This window comes from Chinchilla lanigera, unplaced genomic scaffold, assembly GCF_000276665.1.
Source record: "Chinchilla lanigera isolate Chin_1 unplaced genomic scaffold, ChiLan1.0 scaffold00212, whole genome shotgun sequence".
Taxonomy (NCBI): Eukaryota; Metazoa; Chordata; class Mammalia; order Rodentia; family Chinchillidae; genus Chinchilla; species Chinchilla lanigera.
The window spans coordinates 86,853-108,109 of NW_004955613.1; the positions used below are offsets into that span (position 1 = coordinate 86,853).

At 42.1% G+C, this 21,257-nt stretch overlaps 1 protein-coding gene across 1 annotated transcript in view; it reads left to right on the top strand.

Moving 5' to 3' along the window:
• Positions 1-21,257, top strand: part of LOC102026698 (butyrophilin subfamily 1 member A1-like) — a 36,565-nt gene that overhangs the window by 5,555 nt on the left and 9,753 nt on the right. Inside the window, exons 3-5 of the mRNA XM_013510132.1 lie at positions 10,398-10,745; positions 15,634-15,915; positions 18,048-18,155. Of these exons, the coding sequence (XP_013365586.1) occupies positions 10,398-10,745; positions 15,634-15,915; positions 18,048-18,155 (738 nt within the window). The remainder of the gene's footprint in view (positions 1-10,397; positions 10,746-15,633; positions 15,916-18,047; positions 18,156-21,257) is intronic.

Genomic DNA, 21,257 nt, shown 5'->3' on the forward strand with positions numbered 1-21,257 from the left:
GGGCGCCCTCTCCGCCCTCCTTCCCTCCCTGTCTCCTCACTTTTCAGGATAGAATGCTGCAGTGCCTCACACTTATATTTTATTAATACACTACCAATTAAGATGTTCAAATAACCTTTTTTTGAGTGACTCTTTTCAGTTTTGCACCTCATCTTTCCTTTTTGTATTTTTTACATTCATTTTTTATTTTCACATAGTTGCAGTATATTGTAGTCACAATCTTCCTGGAGGATCAGTCCGTGTACACAACACATCTTAGTTCTCTTCTTTTTCTCCTTCCCCCACCCAATTGCAAAGCCCTGTTTCCATATTTTTCCATTTCTTTCCCCCTGAACTCTTTTGTTGAAACCTTGCCTAAGTTGACTCTGGACACTGAATCTCCCTAAGGTCATGCACTGCCCCTGCTGGCACCCAGAGTGGAACCTGTGCCCAGGGCCAGGCTCCGCCCACACCGCTGTGGCACCTAGGACAGTGTCTTTGACTTATCTTCCATTTTGCTTTTAAAGAAATAATTTCATACTTCATTTTTTTTTTCTTTCACATTGCGCTGTGAAAAAGAGTCACAAGTGCACACAGTTCTGTAATTGTCATGTCTGACAGGGTTGGGATCCACCTTTGAATTCTTTTAATAACTGCTTCAGGTCTAAAACTGTGCAAGTTGCTAAGATTAAATAGTTCATCTTCCTGTTTCTCTGTGTCCACATGGCCAGGAGAATCCTAATTGTGTGAGACCTTTCACTACCAAATTGCCTTTTCTTCTCAACAACATTTTAAAAGTCAAATAGTACCAAAAGGTTTGTTTTAAAATTAGAATTTCTAATTATCTACCTAAAATTTCCTAAAATTGTTCAAATTCCCTGCTGTCTGCTCTGGGTGTTGCTTCCCACACTTCCATGCTCCTAAACACGTGAACAGCGGCCCCACTGCCTTTCCCTCTCCGGCAGGGACTTCCCAGATGAGAGCCGACCTCTGCTTATCCTTTCTTCTCTCTTCTCTCTTCCTCCTTCACAGTTACTCACACTGAGCGCAGGTTTAGGTCTCACGCACACCCAGCCTTTCCCTCACCATGGAGCTGTGTCCACAGTGACACAGGGAGCTCACCCAGGCTCTCTGTCTGGAGAACCTTTTGTTTTCCCTGAAGTTGGCATTGACCTTGGTTTTCTCACTTGCATGGTAGCAATAAAATTTGTTTCTCCTGAATGTCTCAGCGTTTTCCTATGTTTCTGTGATATATGTTTCATATATTCAAAAGTTGTATTTTATTCAGAGAATTCTCCTTCCACTATCTTCTTATCCTATGCATCAATGTAGAAATTTCCGTTGCTGCTTTCCTGTGTGGAAATCCCTGTTCTCTGTATCTTTATCTAGATTTACTGCTGTGTTTTACTGTGTTACGTTTCCCTGTAAGTCAAAAAGGCACTGTCTTAGTCACTTCCTCATTGCTGCGGCAAAATCCCTGACTCCACTTAAAGGAGGACAGGGTTACATTTGCTCCCATTCTGAGCCGCAGTCCAGCGGTCTCAGTGCAGCACCGCGTGGCCGAGGGGACTGGGGGAGGGGAGAAGCTCAAGGCCCGTGGGACAGGAAGCAGAGAGTCCAGAGAGGAGCCTGGAGACACAGCCTTCCCGTGTCACACCCACAGCGAGTGTGTCTCAGACCCCCTGCCTCCTGACAGCCCGTCAGCTGTGACGGCCCTGTGATCTCACACCTTCCTGAAGGCCCTGCCTATGATCAGTTGGGGCTTCATGGGAATTTCTAGATATAAACTGTAATACAGGTGCAAAGGCCATCCAATATATTTCTAATTTCACAGTGACCCTCCAGCCTCAGCCTCCTGAGTGCTGGAACAGGCCTGGGCCACCATGCCAGCCCTGTGTGGAGTACTGCAGGTCAGCCCTGACCCAGCTGCAGAGTGAGCGCAGGACAGACAAGTCCCAGTGCTTCCCCTGCGGCCCCAGCAGAGTACTGGCCCAGGTGGCCTAAGCTCCTGCTCTGCCAAACACAGGTAGAAGAGCTCCTGTGTGTACTTCTGGGGAATCATTAAAGGACAGAATCTCCTGCCCACCTGCAAAAATGCCTTCCCCGGTGTAGAAGGAACTACACAACTTTGTTAAGTATTAAGCCACACAGGAGTGTTCTTACAGAAATTAGCAGAGCAACACCTTTTGCTGCACATCTTCCTTCCTACATTCATCTTGAAATCGAAGTGGACGTGATATCAGTGAATTGTCTTTTCCCAAAGGAAAATAGAGCTTTTCCTAATTTTATGTCACACCGACAGATGCTGCTTGGAGTTCAGTTCCAACATTCACCAGTGCAGTGCAGGAAGAGCAGCGTCTCTCTCCTCACGGAGCTCACGCTCTCATGTGATGTCTCCCAGGCCCTTAAGAAGGACGTGTCTGGGTTATAAAACTAAGAACAAACTCATGGGGCTAAAAAGGTTTACATCCCACAGAAAGGAAAGGAAGTTTCTTATGAAAGGACAAAGAAAGAACTTTGCTTGGAAAACTTAAGAAGAATTCCAATATTTTTAGCTTTTTATATATAATGCTACACACAGATACCCTCTTTAAACTTCATATTATTTGGTACACATCTTTTGTATTCATTTTCTTTTTTAAAATTTAATTTTACTGTATTAGTACATGGCTATAACTCATGCAGTGTGCACCCATCTTGGAAGCGGTCACATGTGCTCATAGCAGCTGTTTTCTAGTCCCCTCCCCTCCCCTCTTCTGGCTTCCTATCACCTCTGGCAAACTAGTTGACATTGTGTGTCTTGACTCACGCTGTGGCATGGAATGTCTACCCTGACTAGAGTTATTAGGATCCTGAGCATGGGGCATCTTTACTCCTCTCATTTCTCCCTCCCCCTCCTCCGTGCCCCCTTGGATCACTTCCCTATCAGATGACATCTGTCTCCTTGTCTCTTTCTGTCCAACCTGTATCATTTTCTGTTTGTCCTTTGCCTCACTCAAATGAGCAATGCCATATGTTACTGAAGATTGTGTGTCTGATTTATATCACTCAGTTTTACATTTTCCAGGTGCATCCACTTCCCTGCAAACACCATACATTTGTCATTTCTTCTGCCAGAGTACTATTCCATTATGTATAGATACCACATTTTCTTTATCCAATCATCTGTTGATGGGTATACAGGCTGCCTCCAGGATTTAGTTATGAATTGTGCTGCTATAAGCATTATTATGCATGTATCACTGTAGTGTAATGATTTAAGGTCCTTGGAGAAGATACCTAGCAGGGGGATAACTGGAATTCAAATGGAATTTGTAATTTCAGTTCTTTGAGAAATCTCCATAACAGTTTCCATAATGGTGGTACTAGTCTGCATTCCCACCAACAATGCAGGGTGAATCATTTTACCACAGCCTGGCCAGCATTTGTCAGTGATAGATTTCCTAATAATCGCTGTTCTTTCCAGAGTAAGATGGAATCTTAGTGTTGCTTTAATTTGCATTTCTCTAATAAACAGAGATGTTGAATATTTTTTCATATATTTGATAACCACAAGTATTTTTTCCCCCTGTGAATTATCTCTTCTTTTCTCTAGACCATTTCTTCACTATGTCTTTAACTTTAGGTGATTTAATATGTTTTGAGTTCTTTGGATATTCTAGTTATCAGTCCTTTTTAAATTTTAAAGTCCACTGTTTGAAGACTACCTAGGAACAACTTTTTCCCCATTTTGTATATTTTCTCTTCACATCACTAACTGATTCTTTTGCTGATGTAATTTTGTTTCTTCTTGCTGTTATTTCTTATGAAATTGAGATTCTGTTTAGAAAATCCTTTCCCACACCTATGTCTTTAAATGTTTTACCTATTTTATTTTCCAGAAGGTTTAATTTTTTTTTTTTACAATGTTCAGATCTTTGATCCACTGTGATTTTAATGTAGTGCATGGTCAGAGTTAAGGGCACAGTCTCACCCTTCTACAAACAGATGACCCGTTTTCCCCACACCACTTGCTGAAAAGGTACCTTTCCTCCAACATGTGCTTTGGGCCCTTCTGTCAGAGATCAAATAGTTGAATGTCTCTGGGGAGGTTTCTGCATCCTCAGTTCTGTTCCATGGATCCACGTGTCTATTCCTGTTCCAGCACCATGCCAGTTTTATCACTATTGCTTTATAGAATGGTTTGAAGTCAGGTACTGCTATGCCACCTGCTTTGGTCTTTTTGACCAGAATTACTTTTGCTCTTCTTGGTGTCTTCTGATTCTATATCAATTTTAGGACTGTTTTGTCTAGATCTATAAAGATTGCTGTGTGTATTTTCTTAGGACTGCACTGAATGTGAATAAGAGCTTAGAAGTAAAGACACTTTGACAGTATTGGTTGTGCCTATCCAACTAACGTACATTTTTCCATTTCCTAATGTCCTATTCAATGTCCTGTTCTCATGTTCTCCTTTGCACAGTAATGTAGATTTCTTTATAGAGATTTTTCACTTTCTTCGTTTGGTTAATTTCTTAACATTTCATTTTTCTTGAAGCAACTGTCAATGATATTGCTTTCAGAATTTCCTTCTCATCCTATTCATTGCTGGTAATTGCAAATGCTAATAATTTTTGTCTGTTGATATTATATATTGCTATTTTGATGAAACTGGTGATTAATTCTAAGAGTTTTTCTGAAGGATTTTGGGTCTTCTATGTACCCATGGTTCTCTGTAAAAGAGAACCATGTCTTTAGGGGTTGGGGATTTAGCTCAGTAGCACAGTGCCTGCCTGGCAAGCGCAAGGTCACAAGTTTGATTCCCCATACCAGAGAAAAAACAACAACAACAAAAAAGAGAACCATGTCTTTTGCAAATAATGATAGTTTGAGTTCTTCTTTTCTATAAGCATCTCATTTATTACTTTCTCTTGCCTAACTGCTCAGGATAATGTTTCAAGTAGTATGTTGAATATCAGAGGTAATAGTGGGCATCCTTGTGCTGTTTCTGATTTGAGTAGGAATGCTTTTAGGTTTTCCCCATTTAGAATGATGCTGACTATTGGTTTGTCATAAACAGTGGGATATGTCCTTCTATACTTGTTTTCTTCGGGTTTTTATTATGAAGGGGTGTTGGATTTTGTCAAAAGCCCTTGTGCATATATTGATATGACTGTGTGGTTTTGACTTTGCTTTTATATTTTTAGACTTACTTGTGTTGAAACATTCCTTGCATATCTTGGATGAAAACTACTTGATCAAAATGTGTGATATTTTTAATAATGTGATGTATTCTATTTACTAATAGCTTCTTCATGATTTCACATGTATGTTCATTAAAGAGATTGGCTGGTAGTTCTCTGTTTTAGTGGGTTCTTTACCTGGTTATGTTATCAGGGTGATGTTGCCTTCCAAAAATGAATTTGGGAGCACACCATCACTTTCAATTTATTTGAAGAGCTTGAGGAACATTGTGTATAATACCCTTAAAGGTTTTCTTTGGTGAATGCATCAATTTCATTGCTTGTTATTGGGTTGTAAAACATATTTTTATCTTCTTGGGTTAGTTTCAGTAGTTTGTATATGTCTAGGAATCTGTCCATTTCTCTAAAATTTGTTAATTTGTTGCGATGTACTTTTTCGATGTAGTTACTTTCTTCTGGATTTGACAGTGTCTGTTGTAATTTTACCTTTGTCGTTGTTCATTGCATTGTTGTCAGTCTCTTTTCTCTTTCTCTTAGTGACTCTTGTTAAGTACTTGACTATTTTACTCATTCTTTTAAAGAACTAGGTCTTTCACGCATTGATTTTCGGTCTCAGTTTTATTGACTTTGTTATGTCCCTCTTCAGTGTTAGTTTGAGTCTGGTTTGCTGTTGATTCTCAAATTCCTCAAGATTTCTCATAGAATTATTTACCTGGACCTGCTCTCTTTTCCTAATGTGAGCATTAACTGTGATGAATTTTCCTCTTAGAACCGCTTTCACAAAGTTGCAGAAGTTTGGTGGAGTTACACATTATTATCATTAACTTCCACAGTATTTGAAATTTCTTTTTTGATTTTGTCTCTGACTCATTGGTTGTTAGGAGTATTGTTAATTTTGTATGAGTTTTCTCTTATTCCAAAATTCCTTCTCTCATTGATTTATATTTTATTTACACAGTTGGGTAGTATGCATAGGGGCATTTAAATTCTTTTCTATTTACCCAATCAGGTTTTGTGGACTAGTGTGTGACCTATTTTGGAAAAAGTATCATGTGCTCGTGAAAAGAGTATATAGTCTATTGTAGCGAGGTGGGATACTGTGTATATATATCTATTAAACCCACACGTTTAATGTTGTGTTTCAGCTCTGAAGTATGTTTATTGGTTTTCTTAGTTAATTTCTCTTTGTAAATGTGGTGTTGCAATTTTTTACTATGATTTTACAAATGTTTATTAGGTCTTGAACTTCAGCAATTTTTGCTTAATGAAGATAGATGCTCTAGTATTTTGTGCATATGTGGTGATCAGTGTTATTTCTTTTAGTTGAATTTTTCCATTAACTCATATGTAGTGACCTCCTCTGCCTCTTCTAATCCATTTTAACTTGACATGTACCATGTCTGATATCAGAATTGCTGTCCCTGCTTGTTTTCAGGGTTCTGCCGCATGGAATGTTGTTCTCCATCCTTTAACTTTTAGTCTATGAAGATATCTTTAGATTAGGTAAGATTCTTGAATGCAAGACATTGTTTGATTTTGTTTTTTGATCCAGTCTGCCAATGTGTGTCTTTTCATTGGAAAGTTGAGGCCATACATACTAAGAATATTACTGAGTTGTGCCAGTTATTTACTACTGTTGCCTCCTTTATCTGTGGATATATCATTGGTTTTACTTTTCCTGCAGTTTTTTAATGTTGTTTATCCATTGGCCTCACTAGTTTCCTCTGTACTTGGAGGTGTGTCCAGTCTGTCAGGAATAGTGAGTGTTTTTTACAGAGCTGCTTTAGCACTGTTGTCTTCTGAGCTGTCTTTCTCATGGAAATACTGTAGTTCTTCATCTAATTTGAACTATAGATTTGCTGGGTAAATTAATCTGCATTGGAAATTATTTGCTCTTAGGGCTTGAAATACTTGTGTCAACCTTGTCAGGTCTTCAGGTTTTGTGAAAAGTGTTCTGTGAGTCTAACTGGTAATTTTTTGTTTATCTCTAGCTGCCTTTAAAATTGTGGTTTTTGCTGGGTATCTGTGAATTTAGCAAGAACATGCCTTAGTAAACTTCCTTTGATCATAATTCAACTCCCATTATTTGGCATTCTATTAGCATTCCTTACTTGTATTTTAAAATCTCTTCTTATATATGGTAAATTTTCTTCCCTAATTTATATAACTATGTTGGTAAATACATATGTGCAATCTTCTAGATTTTTCTCTAACTCCTGTTAGCCTTAAATTGTTCTCATTTTTGTCATCTAGTACTTTCTGGATAGGCTTCTCTTGTTCTCTTATTTTATTTTGGCTTTTTGGGGCTATTTATCATAATTCACTATTTTGTCCTCAATATCAGGCACTCTGTCTTCACATTAGTCATTTCTGGAATGGATGAGTGCTATCCTGTTTTTTTTTTAAGGTATTGCTTTCCTATATCTGTTTGAGAAGTCCATGTCCTTGTTGAAACTGTCATTCAGATTTTGAACTGTCTTGGTTACCTAGTCCATGTTTAGTTATTTCCCCAATTTCACTGTAGGCATATTAAGTGTATTTGCTGTAAACTTTTTTTTTTTTTTGGTTTTTCTCCGGTACCGGGAACCAAACTCACGACCTTGCGCTTGCCAGGCAGGCGCTTTTGCCGCTGAGCTAAATCCCCAGCCCCTTGCTGTAAACTTTTAATTCATTTCCTGTTTGATCTCATCTACTTTATTCATTCTTCTAAGAACTTTTCACAGATTTCTGCTGTTAAGTAATTGTTTTCTTCTCCCTTTGTGATCCCTTGCCCTGCCTTGGGGGAGCTGCAGGAGGATTAGGAGATTTTCTATTTTCCTATTCCCCCATTCTTTTATTTGTAACTGTATTTATGTGATTATACATATGGGTTATATATATTTAATTATATGCATTCCCCCTCTTTTTTCTTCTCCCATTTTTGGGGCAGGGGTTACTAGAAAAGTAAAGACAATGTGTTCTTATATGGAGTTTTTTGGAGGATATTTTTTCCCCAGGAATAATTTTTAGCTTTGTATGTCCACTTCTAGTACTTATTATTTCTGTTATATACTTTAAGTGACTTTGAATCTGTCCCTCTGTTTTGCTACAAGAATTGCTTCAATTTATAACAACATCTGCAGATTCAGTCTCACAACATTTCTATATGATAGTCCTTGCAGTTACTCTCCCTTTCTTTGTCTCTTCTCTAGACAAGGAACAGAACCTACACAAGCATTAAATCAGAGCCAATGAAAGAGCAAATATATGAGAGTAGCCATGTAATATACTCACGAAACCATAAAAGAACATAACATTACTAAATAACTCCAATAGCTTTACATTGTTTTTGTCATCTAGTACTTGCTGAATAGGCTTATCTTCTCTTATTTTCTTTTTTGCCCCTTTTGGGCTTTTTATCATAATTCAGTATTTTGTCCTCATTAACAGATACTCTGTCTTCATATTGCTTATTTCTGAAATGGATGAATGCTATGAGACATAAAAAAACTTAACCCAACAAGATGTCTGATGGGAACACAGATGAGATACTCCAATGAGCCATTGTTTATGAGATTCCCAAGTAGCTTCTTTGCCTGATTGTAGTCTGAGTGTTCACACCCAGTTACACCTGTGCCCCTCCACTGCACAGCCGGAGTTAACATGACTCAGGGCCTCTTTCTGCCAGGATGCAGGCATTTATGCAGAGTCTGATCCAGCCCGAGTTCTTGGGTAAGGGGCTCCCTCTGTCCCTCTCCCTGTGATGTTGGATTTCCAGACAAGTTCCCAGACATTAAATTGTCCAGTGAGTCAGGATGATTGCTGTGCAGTCAACTCAACTGCAGCAATAAGAGGCTAGTCCTTTTCAGTGGTGTCTATCAAGGCTGGCTGAGAAGTAACACAGCACAAGCCCCTGTTGTGGGTTTCCTTTTAGCAGTGGGAAAATGGTACCTTGTGAGCCTCCAATTCTGATTAAGTCAGGCTAAATATGGAGCTTTATTGAAGGAGCCAGGACTGTGATCTCCAGTCTCTGCTCTTTAGTGGGAGTCACCAAAATTTGCTCTCCAACTGCCAGCATCTCCAGTTACTAATTTTTCCACCTCAACCCTGGGACCTTGTCACAATGAAATCCCCGTGGGGGCTGCTCTGGGGTTGAAGTTTAAACTCCCAGCCCTTTCCCACAGTGTCTTCCTTTCCAGGCCTAAATTGCAGGGCTGTGTCCTACGGCATTTGTAAGGCAGATACTCACCACTGGTACCACTGAAGGTCACTCAGGACAGAGACTCCTGTTCTTCCTGCTGTTGTCAACTCCAGACTTCAGATCCCCATTCCTGGAGAAGCAGAGTTGCTGGAACTCACTGCTCCGCCATCTTGTCCTCTTTCCTATGTGTTTCTTGTTGGTAATTTCTGAGTCTCTCCAATGTGGTTCCACCTCTACTCAACTGTGTTGGATCTTCCACCTCATTCCTTCTCAGTAGATCTCTCAGCTTCTTGATGTGACCTTTCCTCTAGTCATTCACGTTGAATCTTCTACTCCAGACTTTTGCCTTATTCAGGACAGGTCTGATATTTGACTTGAATTTCTACTGTCCCATGGGGTGGGAGGAATAAGTACCAGGCCCATGTGGACAGTGCCTTAGTGATGGTGTAGAATCCATTGTTCAGAATAGGGAATAGACCACAGGTCTGAACATTCTGATGGTGATACATATATTAATTTTCTAAAATGAGAATACTGAATGTCTTTCTACTTTTTGCTTAGAAAAACATTAACTTTAATCTTATCACATATAGTTGGTTTATATGATTATATGACTCATTATATGAGTAATATATACTTTTAAGCAATAAAATGTTTGACACTATTTGAAATATTCATTTTATGCCCCATGATTACATATTAGGTGGTAAGGTGTTAAAGCATCCACTGACTGAAATTCTTCATCTGTAAAATAATAATGCTTTCAAACACTTAGGGCGATAAAAATTAAACACACTGCTTCATATTAATTTAATTTACAACCTTAAGCAAACTGGAAAAAAGCTTAAGATCCTTGTAAATATTGCATATTTAACCTTATGCTCGGTGATCTCTTAGACTAAATGTGAACCTATACCTCCTATTTTAATCTGTTCATCAATTGTCCAAACTCATCAAGTGAGCTGAACTGGTGTCATTCTTCTTTCATCAGAAAGCCACCACCTTGCCTGCCATGCTCTCAGCAATGACTGTGTCCTCTTCTTAATCACCTCCAGGGCAGTTCCAAGTGAAGGGACCAAGGTCTCCAGTCACTGCCCAGGTCAGAGAAGAGGCTGTGCTTCCCTGCCACCTCAGCCCACCCACGGATGCTCAGAACATGGAGATCAGATGGTACCGAGACCACCAATCAGCACTGGTGCACGAGTACAGGGATTCTCAGGACCACACGGAGCAGCAGAGTCTCCAGTACCAAGGGAGGACAGAGCTCCTGAGGGAGAACATCACCCAAGGCCAGGTGGCCCTGAGGATCCATCCCGTCCTCCCTGCAGATGAAGGGCAGTACAGCTGTGTCTTTGTAAGATCCACACAGCTCAGCCAAGCACAGTTTGAGCTGCGTGTCGCAGGTGAGCTCTGAAAACGCTGAATTTGTATTTTTTGTCCAATCAAAACTCATCTTTATGTGTAGAAAATGTGGTTGTTTCTGTACAAACAGTATAATGGAATAGCACGTGTTAGAGTTCAAATTTACCTAGTTAGTCTTTATGGAGTAATTCTTTAATGGAAAAAGATTCCTATCATTTTTCTTTGCCAATATAATTGCTGAAGAGTAGGTTTGGTCATGCAATCCAGTGTGTTCTCACGCCAAGAGTCTCAGAACACACCTCAGTCCAGGGATTTCCTGCTCACTTGCTAGACCCAGAAGCAAGTGCACACAAGGAAGGAAGGACTGGGCAGCCCACTCTCAAACTCTGGGTTTCTACATCTCATTTCCTTCCATCCCGGCTGTGCTTGTTCTTATCACGTATGTTGACCACTCTTTCTCTAGCACCCTGTGGACTCAGCTCTCTGCAGCAGCTTACACTGTGACTTCCCCATGCTCCCAGATATTGATAGCAGGGAAAAGCCTGTCCTGAGCAGATGGAAGGGTAAAGGAGGGTTTGTAGTTCAGCCATGACCTGAACCTGAATCATGTCGCCTTATAGATGTCTTAGGGCCATTTGCTGAGCTCAAGGATGGGCTCCTCTTTGTCTTCTTTCAGTGGGCCTTAGCAGAAACCAACTAAACCATCACTAAGTATGTAAAGCACTGAACTTCAAGATGCATGAAGAGCTTGATCTGCAAGTCCACCAAACTTTGTTTGTCTTGTGTGCTTCCATCTGTGACAATCTCTGGAAGATAAATGCTTCTGGAACAATAATCTGTGCATCTTGGCATTTCTGGCCAGGACCCAAGTGACCTTTGTCTCACAGTTACCTAAAAATCAACATGTCCCATAATTTTTACACATTTTAGGAGTCTCCAGAAAAGAGAATTGCTGGCAAGTTTTATACAGAAAACTTTTGGTTGAATTTCTGCAAATCAGAACCTTCATGCTCGTATCAGTCAGTATTTAACTAGAGAAACACATACATAACACAAGATATGCAATTATATAAGAAATTAGACGATTGGCTTATGATGGTCTGCCACAGGGTTGGATGAGCAGAGGGAATCTGCATGCTGGAAATTAAAGGGTTCAGTCCAAGGTCTGGAGTTAACTACAGTGTCTCCTCAAGTCCATATCAGGAGGTGAAAGTGCTACACCAGCAGGGTAAGAGGCTACTCCTGAAGGAAAGATCTGAGCTGGAAGCTGAAGAGTCTGCACTAGAAGTTAGATGGTGACAGCCAACCCTAGGATGAAGACTGCAGCTTCTCTGAAGTTAAGAAATAGTCCACCCTTCCTCATTTTCCCTTTGTGCCCTCAAAATTACAGGCTGCCTTAGGGTAGGTCCTAAGCATACTCTTGGGTAAAGAACTGCTGAACAGATTTAGTTAAGCTCCTAAACTTCTCTAGTTGATACAATCCATCAAGCATTACAGTACCTCTCTCTACACAGTCTCTGTGGTCCTGGGGCACAGGGCAGCCCCTGTCTGGCTTAGGAAGCCTTCATCTTCCAGCAGGTGAACTGGACTCTGCCCTGTAGGTGCTCAGTGCATACAAAGAGAAGTGCCTGCTAGACGCACTTGCCCAGGCGACTACAGGGCTGGCTGAACCTGACTTTGCTCCTCTTTCACCAAGTCTCACCTCCTGGTGAGATCTTTACTCTTCTGTGGGGACACCTGGGGAGACCCCGACACATCCATTCCTAGAGGCTCTGCAATCATTTTCTAGAATTTGTGCAACTATATCCAATAAAGCTTTACTTATGTCAATGAAAAAGAACTCATTATGAGGGCTTTGAATCTGAGTGCCAGCTCCTCCACTGTGTCTCCTAGAGCATTCCGCATTCCTCCAGAGCAACCTAACTTGCTCTGTCCCAAGACTTCTCTTCTGGCATAGAGGGATTCCACACCGTGTAAAAATCAGATTCTCCTGGGCCCCACTTTATTCCAACACACTCAGCAGCACACTTTCCATCCTGAAGCTCCTGGTTGGGCACCAGCTGTCCTGCCTGCCCAGGAGTTTGTTTGGACACCAGCAATGTTTCCCTGACCATCAGCTGAAACCTCTGCTTGGATCTCATGGGTCCACCAGGAGAGTTTTTCAGAGGCATCACCTCCCTGAGTTCTAGAAAGGAGTAAGACAGAGGTAGTTGTGGGTTCAACCTAAGCACATCAGCCACAGCAGAAATTTACATTACCGCGTGGGCAGTGTCAAGCTTCCTAATTTCCATTTTTCACATCGACCCAATGCAATGAGCCATAATCCCACTCACTTCTTTATGAATCCTGAGCAAACTCAGCATGTCTAAGAGGTTCAGTTGGTTTTCTCATGCTCCATGAGCAGTGAGATACAGTGAAACCTTAGTTTGCAAGCGTAATGTGTTCCAGAGACAAGCTCGTAATCCAGGGCACTAGTATATCAAAGCAAATTTCTGCTTAAAAAATAATGGAAACCTAGATGATTTAATCCATAACCCAAAAATATTGCTATAAAAATGATTCCACCACTGCAGTGTAATTCAAAAAATAAGGAAAATACAAAATATAAAGAAAAAAAATGAAGAAATTCACCTGCCTTTACCTTTGAAATACTTCATGTCTGGTGTGAGAGATACAAGAGAGATAAGGGTCATCACACAGGATGACTTTCACTGTCATTAGTGGAATCATTGTTTTCTGTTGACTCAAAGGAATCTCTTCCTTTTATGCAACTTTAATAAGAAACCTGTCCACTAGCCTTTGCTTTTGCCTCCTTTTGAGCATTGTGTTGAAATGTGACATTATATTTTCATTCAACAGATTCATTGCTCATACTGCTTCAGCCTTATTCTGGTGTTGCTTTTCTACAAAAGTATTCACTGTTTCCTGCATTTCACACATCTCCCTAATCTCTTTTGAAGTAAGGGATTTCTCTGCCTTTTTTCCCTCCTTCTCTACAGACAAGATGTCCTCTATATCCTCTAGATTATGATCACTCGCAATCCCAGGAAGAGAGGGAGAAAAAGAAAGAGAGAGAGAGAGAGGGGCACCATGACCTGAGTTGAGATCATGTGACATTCGGCATCAAGGATTACTCTTATTATCAGACATCCCTTGATTATCCCCTTGATGATCAAGTTATGTTTCAGGCTCTTGTGGAGTGCTCAGAAAAAAAGTTACTTGCAATTCTAGATCATACTCTATTCTGATTTAGTGCCCTATAGCTAGATACTACATTTGCATTTATAGATTTTTGTACTGTGTCCTTGAGATTCAAAATTGAAATAATAAGCAATCACAAATATGTTCTGCAGAATCCAAATGTTTTTCCTTAAAAAAGATTGATGCTTAAATTCACTAGTATCTTCTTTCTATATCCTCCAGGAAATTGTTTCTGTTTTTAATGATGTGAGAAATATTTAGTTTTTGTTTTACCTTTTCTCTTATGATACAGTAGAAAATGATGTCCCATGCTCATCCAATCTTCCTCCTCCAAGTGCACACATCTCAGTGGACACCTGAACCCCCAGGGTTCATTGTCCAGAGCTGAACCTCGTGGACCCTCTCAGGAGCTGTGCTGTCTTAGCTGTGTGACCGCTGGCCCTCATTTCTTTAGTCTGCCCTGTCCTCCTGGAGGAGCGCAGTGAGGCCCAGGTCAGGAATCTGTTCCCCCTGGAAATGCGGTCTCTGCAGGAGCCCAGAGCCCCTCCCTGCCCGCTCCTCACTGTTTCCCTTCGAGGAGACGCTGTGCTGCCCTCAGCAGGGCTGCTCTCCTCCAGAGCTCAGCGCTGCAGCTTCCCCTCTTGCTCCTGGCTGCATTTTCCTCTCCCCACCTCCTTACCCGAGACCAGTCCTGTGGACAGACACAGCACGGGAGCAGGTGAGGCATCTGCTGTGTGCACCGCCCTGCTGCATGCTGGGCTTCGTCCTGACCCAGGGCTGCTGTGAGGAGCAAGAAGCAAGGAGCCTGGGGTGGGAGAGTGGGTGCACACTGTGAGGTCTCCACATCGTTCATTCCAAGGCTCCAGCCCCGCTCAGTGAAGCCGTCCTGTCCACTTTGAGGAGGACCCTGAGCCAGCTCTGGAGAGGAAAGTGAATCCAGACAGGATGACTCACTGTCTTCCTCTCATGTTCACTGGATAAAGGAAGCTCAGGGCAAGGGCAGTGCATCTCTTCCATAAACATCTTAAGTCCGGTCCTAAGTACAAGGGCCCTGGGGCTGTGCAGTGCTTAGCTGGCAGGTGTGCACACAGCCAGGACATGCGTTTAAATGTGCCTCCTCAACGTGGTGTTCTAGCGGTGTGCTGTTCTGAACATTTAAAATGAATTTATACCATGTAAAGTGGAACAGTTTTTTGTTTCTTCATCCATGTTTCATGTGACCCACACGCACACATTGCTGGTGTCTGATGGACCACGGTGACAGGACCATCCCCACATCACAGGTTTCTGTGGGCAGTTGTCAGGCAAGTCAAGAAGAGCTAAGTGAATGCTGTGAGATCAAGTGTATTTTACACAGAAAACCGCGGGATGCTGTGTGATCTGCAGCTCTCAGCTCCAACTGGAGGGACAGAGTATTTCAGCACCCACCTTAGGAGTCATCAGGTGGAAGGCTAAATAACACTTCTGAGGGGATGCAGGAAAAAGAAATAAAAGAGACAGGACTGCTTGGTATTGCATATTTTGCTAAGTGCTGGTGTAGTTAATTTCATTTATTTAAGGCATTGTGTGGGGAAATACTTTATTTCCAGCATCTCTGTAACCCAGTTTTCAGAAACACAGAGTTGAGATTCACAGAGAGGTTCATTAGTAAGCCCCAGCTGACTGGCCCATCTGACATGTCTGTAAACTCAAAGAGGTGCATTATTTTCCCTCTCGTGAATCCTCCAGCCTCAGGTGCCCCTCCTCACATCCACATTCAGCCTGCGTACACCGGGAGCATTAAGATGACCTGCTCATCCTCGGGGTGGTACCCAGACCCTGAGCTCCAGTGGAGAGACCCACGAGGACGGCCTCTGTCACCTGGCTCTGTGAGGAATTCTGTACAGGATGATGGCCTGATCCACGTGGAAAGCTCCGTCACAGTGGAGGAAAGCTCAAGAGCAGATGTGTCCTGTTCCATCAGGAACGCTGTGCTCAGAGAGGAGAAGGAGTCGCGTCTCTCAGTGGCCAGTGAGTTCCACAGAGCCTGAATTCTGTGATGTCAGTGCTGGGGCGGGAGGTGGACTAGCGATGGCCCTGATGGAAAGACTGGAAGAGTGGTCCAGCTCATCCATTTCCAACTCTTATTTGGAAAGTCAGGTAAATATGCCTGCTTTGCTATTTATTATTATTTTTTGTACAGTGAAGTATTATTTCACTTCAGAATAAATGATGTCATAGATTAAGGAAACATTTATGTGCAGCAGAGCATTTAAAGAATATGTCAAAAGTCATTCCAAACTTGTCAAATAACATTTACAAGGGAGACTCTAACATAACAATATGGAATTTATTCTTCCTTGTGTCACACTGAGTTGAAGTCCTGCACTGCCCTCTGCTGGCCCTGTGACACTGGACAAGTACTGGCCACTGTCTGTCCAGTCCCCTGTTAAACAGCAATAACCCCGCTGTCTGTGTCATCAGACCGTCGTGAGCAGTGACTCACGTCCGGCATCCGAGGGCGGAGAAGAGCTGCACGCCGCAGTCTGCGCTGTGCTCCGTCCGCAGTGACCGCTCCCAGGAGTCCCGTGTGGCTCCGATGCTCCCCGCAGCTTCCGTGACTGCTCTCCTCAGTCTCGGAGGAACTGCGGAGCCCGTGGACTCGCTGCGCACTCCCTGTGCATTTGTCCTCTCCCCAGCCTCAGCTTTTGCCCCTTTCTGTCCTTTTCTCCACCCGACCCTACACAGAACGGACACCCACAGCACTGACTGCTGGGCTTCTTCTGTCTTCTCCCAGGAGCAGTTTCCCACGGATCCTTGACACTTGCGCCTTTTGCAGGAGCCACGCCCACCTAAACCTGCACTAAGCACCTCTCCATGTTCCCGTTTATTCTGAATTATAGTTTTCTGTTTCCCTAAGTGAAGTATAAACTGTTCCAGATATTGTGTTCTAATTCTTACGTATCTCCACTAATTAGTACATTAATTGGTGCCAAATATATAATGCCAATTTGATATAGAGATTAATGACTGAAGGAACTAGTAAAGAAAGTCCTGTTTATTGTTTAGTTTGGTAACTTACACACATCAAAGGTAATTAAAGTGAGAGCTTCTGATGTTTGGATTGTAAAAATAAAACTATGCATCAGAGGGGTAAGTTTCTGATGAGAACCTTAGAAAAACAAAATCTGAGGTGATGCAGTAGCCCACATGTTGGAGTTAGACTTTCACGCCAATAGGGCATTGCAGGATATTTTTGAAGTAATAAAGAGTTGGAGCTAAGAGATATAATTGTATTTAATCCTAGTGCAGAAGAGCCCTGAAACCTGTAGGGTAGAGCACAATGTAGATAAAGAATGTGTCTTCATATTTATATAATTTGAACCATTTGCATAAGGAATTGAAGAGCAATTATCTGATTAGCTCATTACCATGTAATCATGTTTTTAAATTATAGAGTGAAGATAGTTCTTGAAGGAGAATGTTCTTATTTCTATTCTGAGCTCATACGATCATAGATATAACCCTCCATCATCATCCTTCTCCAAATTTAAGCTACTGACAGTCACACCCTTCAGATGAATCCTTGTTATGACCTCGGGTTGGCTTTCAGGTGTAGACTTGACATCTGAGTGTTTTATCCTCTGACCCCAGTCCACATCCTCGCTTTAATTGTAGAGCGTTTCCAGCTCAACTGTAGCGCGTCCCCACCTGTGTCCTCACATAAGGCTGGGCTCGCAGCTATGGACAGGTGGGAAGAACTGGACAGAGAGGACCGGGGCAAGTTCCCTTGAAGAGTGAGGGGAAGAGTCTCTCTGCACTCAGTGCGCTTGTATTCATGAACACTTCTGCACGTCCCATGTGTAAATATGGGATTCGGTCTGGGTGGTAGATGCATGAATATCTGTTGCACTAGTTTCTATATTCCACTTATTGCCATAGCTTACAAATTACTTAGGGCCTCCTGGATCTCAGGAGGATCACATCAGTGAGGCAAGGGCACAGGAGACCCTCAGGTCCTGAGTTCCTGAGATTCACAGTGGGGCTGAGGCTCAATGTCTCTGCTCTGCTCTCTCCCTGGAGAAACCGTCTGATGACTCGAGCCCAGCAGCCAAGTCAGCCGGTGTCCAGCTGGGTCTCAGCAGCTACTTCCTGTCTTTCAGAGGCCTTGTTCCCCCGGGTCAGTGCCTGGACAGTGGCCCTGGCTGTGCTCCTGGCCTTCAGCTTGATCATCGCTGGTTTTCTTCTCCTGAGATCTCGAAGAGCCCACGGTAAAGGATGAAACAGTGTGGATTCATTAATTCATGGAGGGATCATGGGAGCATAGGCATATATATCAGTTGTCTTAGAAAATCCTGTTTACTTAATATTCAACAGGAGAACCCTGAGGAGGAAGAATTCTTTGATTTTCACATTCTTGGCTCTAATCAGGGATTTTTCAGTGTTTTCCCTCTTGGCAGTCCCTGTTCTCCTGATTCTTTCTGGATTGACCCTGCTTCCCCCACAGGGCCCAGATGACCCTCATCCTAGAGGGTTCCGTGTGACCCCAGACCCACAACCATGTGTCCCTCCTGGTTACACGGCATGAAGCTCCAGAGCAGGGCCAGGTGCTCTTCACTGCCGCTACCAGAGGCTGCTCAGTGTTCAGCTCAGTGTCTCGCTCAGGCTGGCAGGTGTACAAATAGCAGTTAAATAGCAATGTGGTTCTTATTTATTTATTTTTCTTTCTTTAGAAATTTAAATTCGGGTTTTTTTCATGGATTATGGGACAAGTGTCATAGGATACCTAATTTTCACAATATCCCTCATGTCTTATAATTAATCTTTATTTGACATGACGTCATGTTGACCTGAATCTCAGATTTGCTGCCTCCTGTGGGAGAGCTGTGTCCAGGTGAGCAGCTGTGGCCAGAGCCACTCGATAGAGCCTCCATGGACAGCAGCCAGAGGCCACCTGACCTCAGGAGAAAGGGGGGCAGTGAGGGTCCTAAGAGAGACCACAAGAACCAGCCCCCACGAGGTGGCCTACATGAGAAAGGACAATCAATGGCAGACCACGAGCAGCTGAAACTTACCATGATTTTGCACTCATGTATGTGAAGTTATTGTGTTTCCTCTCTGAAGGCCCCACCTGCTCCACTTTAGCAACCTCATGGGAGGTGAGAAGAGTTAGCAGAGGTGGATGGAAGGGTGCTCACTGCAGAGAACCAGTTCTGAACAGTCTATGAACCGATGCTAAAGCGTGTATAGCTAGGAGGGGTATAGTTGTGCTTAGTCAAATACTTATTTAGTGAGAGGGGTTTTTGGCAAGATATTTGCTATATCAATTACACAATCCAGGAAATATGTGGGATTATTCTTTAGTTAAGATACTTTAAAGTTAGTTCTTTTAAGTTATTTTCCTTCACTTGCTTCCAGAACACATAAAGAGATCAGTTATTTAGGAAGATCGAGTGACAAGGACGTGGGAACCCCATTGGTCCTTATTCTGCTGCCAGGCTTCTGTCATCCTGGGATTGAATAAGCATCAGGCTCAGATTAATATGGGGCTCAACCCTGCTGAACTGTGTGCAGTTTTGAAATACTCTAAGGTGATGATCAGAAATCTGCTTGATTATTTTGAAGACACTAAAAGATATAGATTACATTTTTAGTCCAGAGAAAATTTAAAAACCTGATACTGTGATTTGAACATCTAAGACACACTCTCTTCTGGCCTGAGATAGATTAACACCCCTTCTGTGCCCTGACTCCTACCTTTGTCAGTTATTCCAGATTCTGCTGGGCATTTGTTACCCCTGCCCCTGAGTGCGTGGTGATGAACTGAGAATCCTCAACCCTATCTCAGCAGAACCATTTGAATGTTCTGAGAAGATTGCATTGATTAGTATTTACTACTCACCAATTTCCCAAATATGGGAATGATCACTCCCAAAATTAAAAGAAAAAATGAGGAGACCCGACTTTATATTCAAAATTTCCCACGAGCACAGTCATACACACAATGTATTTTTTACGTTGAGTTCTAATTGCTTAGCTTAGGGAACAGCAGTCCATCTCTGTGTCCTCCACTGCTGAGCTATCAAGTCTTGGGTTAAAGGTCCCTCCTGTCAAAGGGCATAAGTTATGGGATGAGATGAGTGTATTGTAGGTAGGGAGAGGAAAAAGTTGGGTCACATACTTTGGTAAAGCAGCAGCAGAGTATAGGATACGTGAGAGGTAATGTTTGAATCTCTGAAATTGAATAACAACCCACAACTTATGCACTTTTACAGATGTAAGATAAATGAAATTCACATAAAATTGAATGCCAGACAACTGAAATATCTCCCTGCTAATTTTTACAGAATAACTGTACTGATAGCATGAGGACGGTTGTTAGTCATATAGAGAAAAATAAGCCACACTGTTTGAACCACGTGAGGGCTGGGAGTCGGGGGGTTGCACATCCTATTGGACAATGACCAGTGTGTTTTTGTTCATGAAATAACTGACTGCCCACTCCATGGTTTATGGTGAACTGAACAAGAGAGATAACTGATATCCCAAGATACATGTGCATTTTATGCTTCTTTTTGGGTGCCAGGAATCAAATTCAGCACCTTATGCTTGTCAAGCCGGCACTTGTGCAGCTGAGCCATGGTTCCATCAGAGGAAAAACACACGAGCCAGGTGATTGAGTAACAAAATTAGACATATGCTAGAAAATGTAGCATCATATCACCATTAAAACAGTTTTGATCTATTTCAAAGAAAATGCCCAGGCTTCAAAGTTTCAGCCGGCTCCATGGTTATCTCTCTCGAAGCTGGAAAACAGATTCCCTAGTAAGTAGTAAAATTTTCAGAAAGAATTAGCAGAATTTCACTCAGAGTGGGACATTTGGTGAAATGAATAAATCAGTCTAATACTCCATTCATGTGTAATTATGCATTATTTTGTTACTGGCCTCCACAGTTATAAAGTGAATTTATTAATCGTATCAATTAGGTGCTGTTTATTTAGTGCTTCTAATGAGAACAGTTTGAGTGAGAGAGAGAGATCCTCTGTGATGTATGTGGTTCTCTTTCACGTTCACTCAGTCAGGCAGTCACTAGCTTCTCTCAAGGTGGAGCAACGTGAGTGATATTTTCCTTATTTTCAAGATATGAAGACAAATATGAGATCTGAGGACAACCTGCTCCAGACGGACAGTGCAGATCTGACATTTGATCCTTAGTAACTTCGGTGATCTTTCAAAAGACATGAAGACATTAACCTGGTGGAATATATATCTGACTTCTAACGTGGTCATGATGCTGGTGTTTATGATACAAGGTTACACTTGGGATTGAATGGTAACACATCTAAGCACCATGACTCAGATGCAGGATCT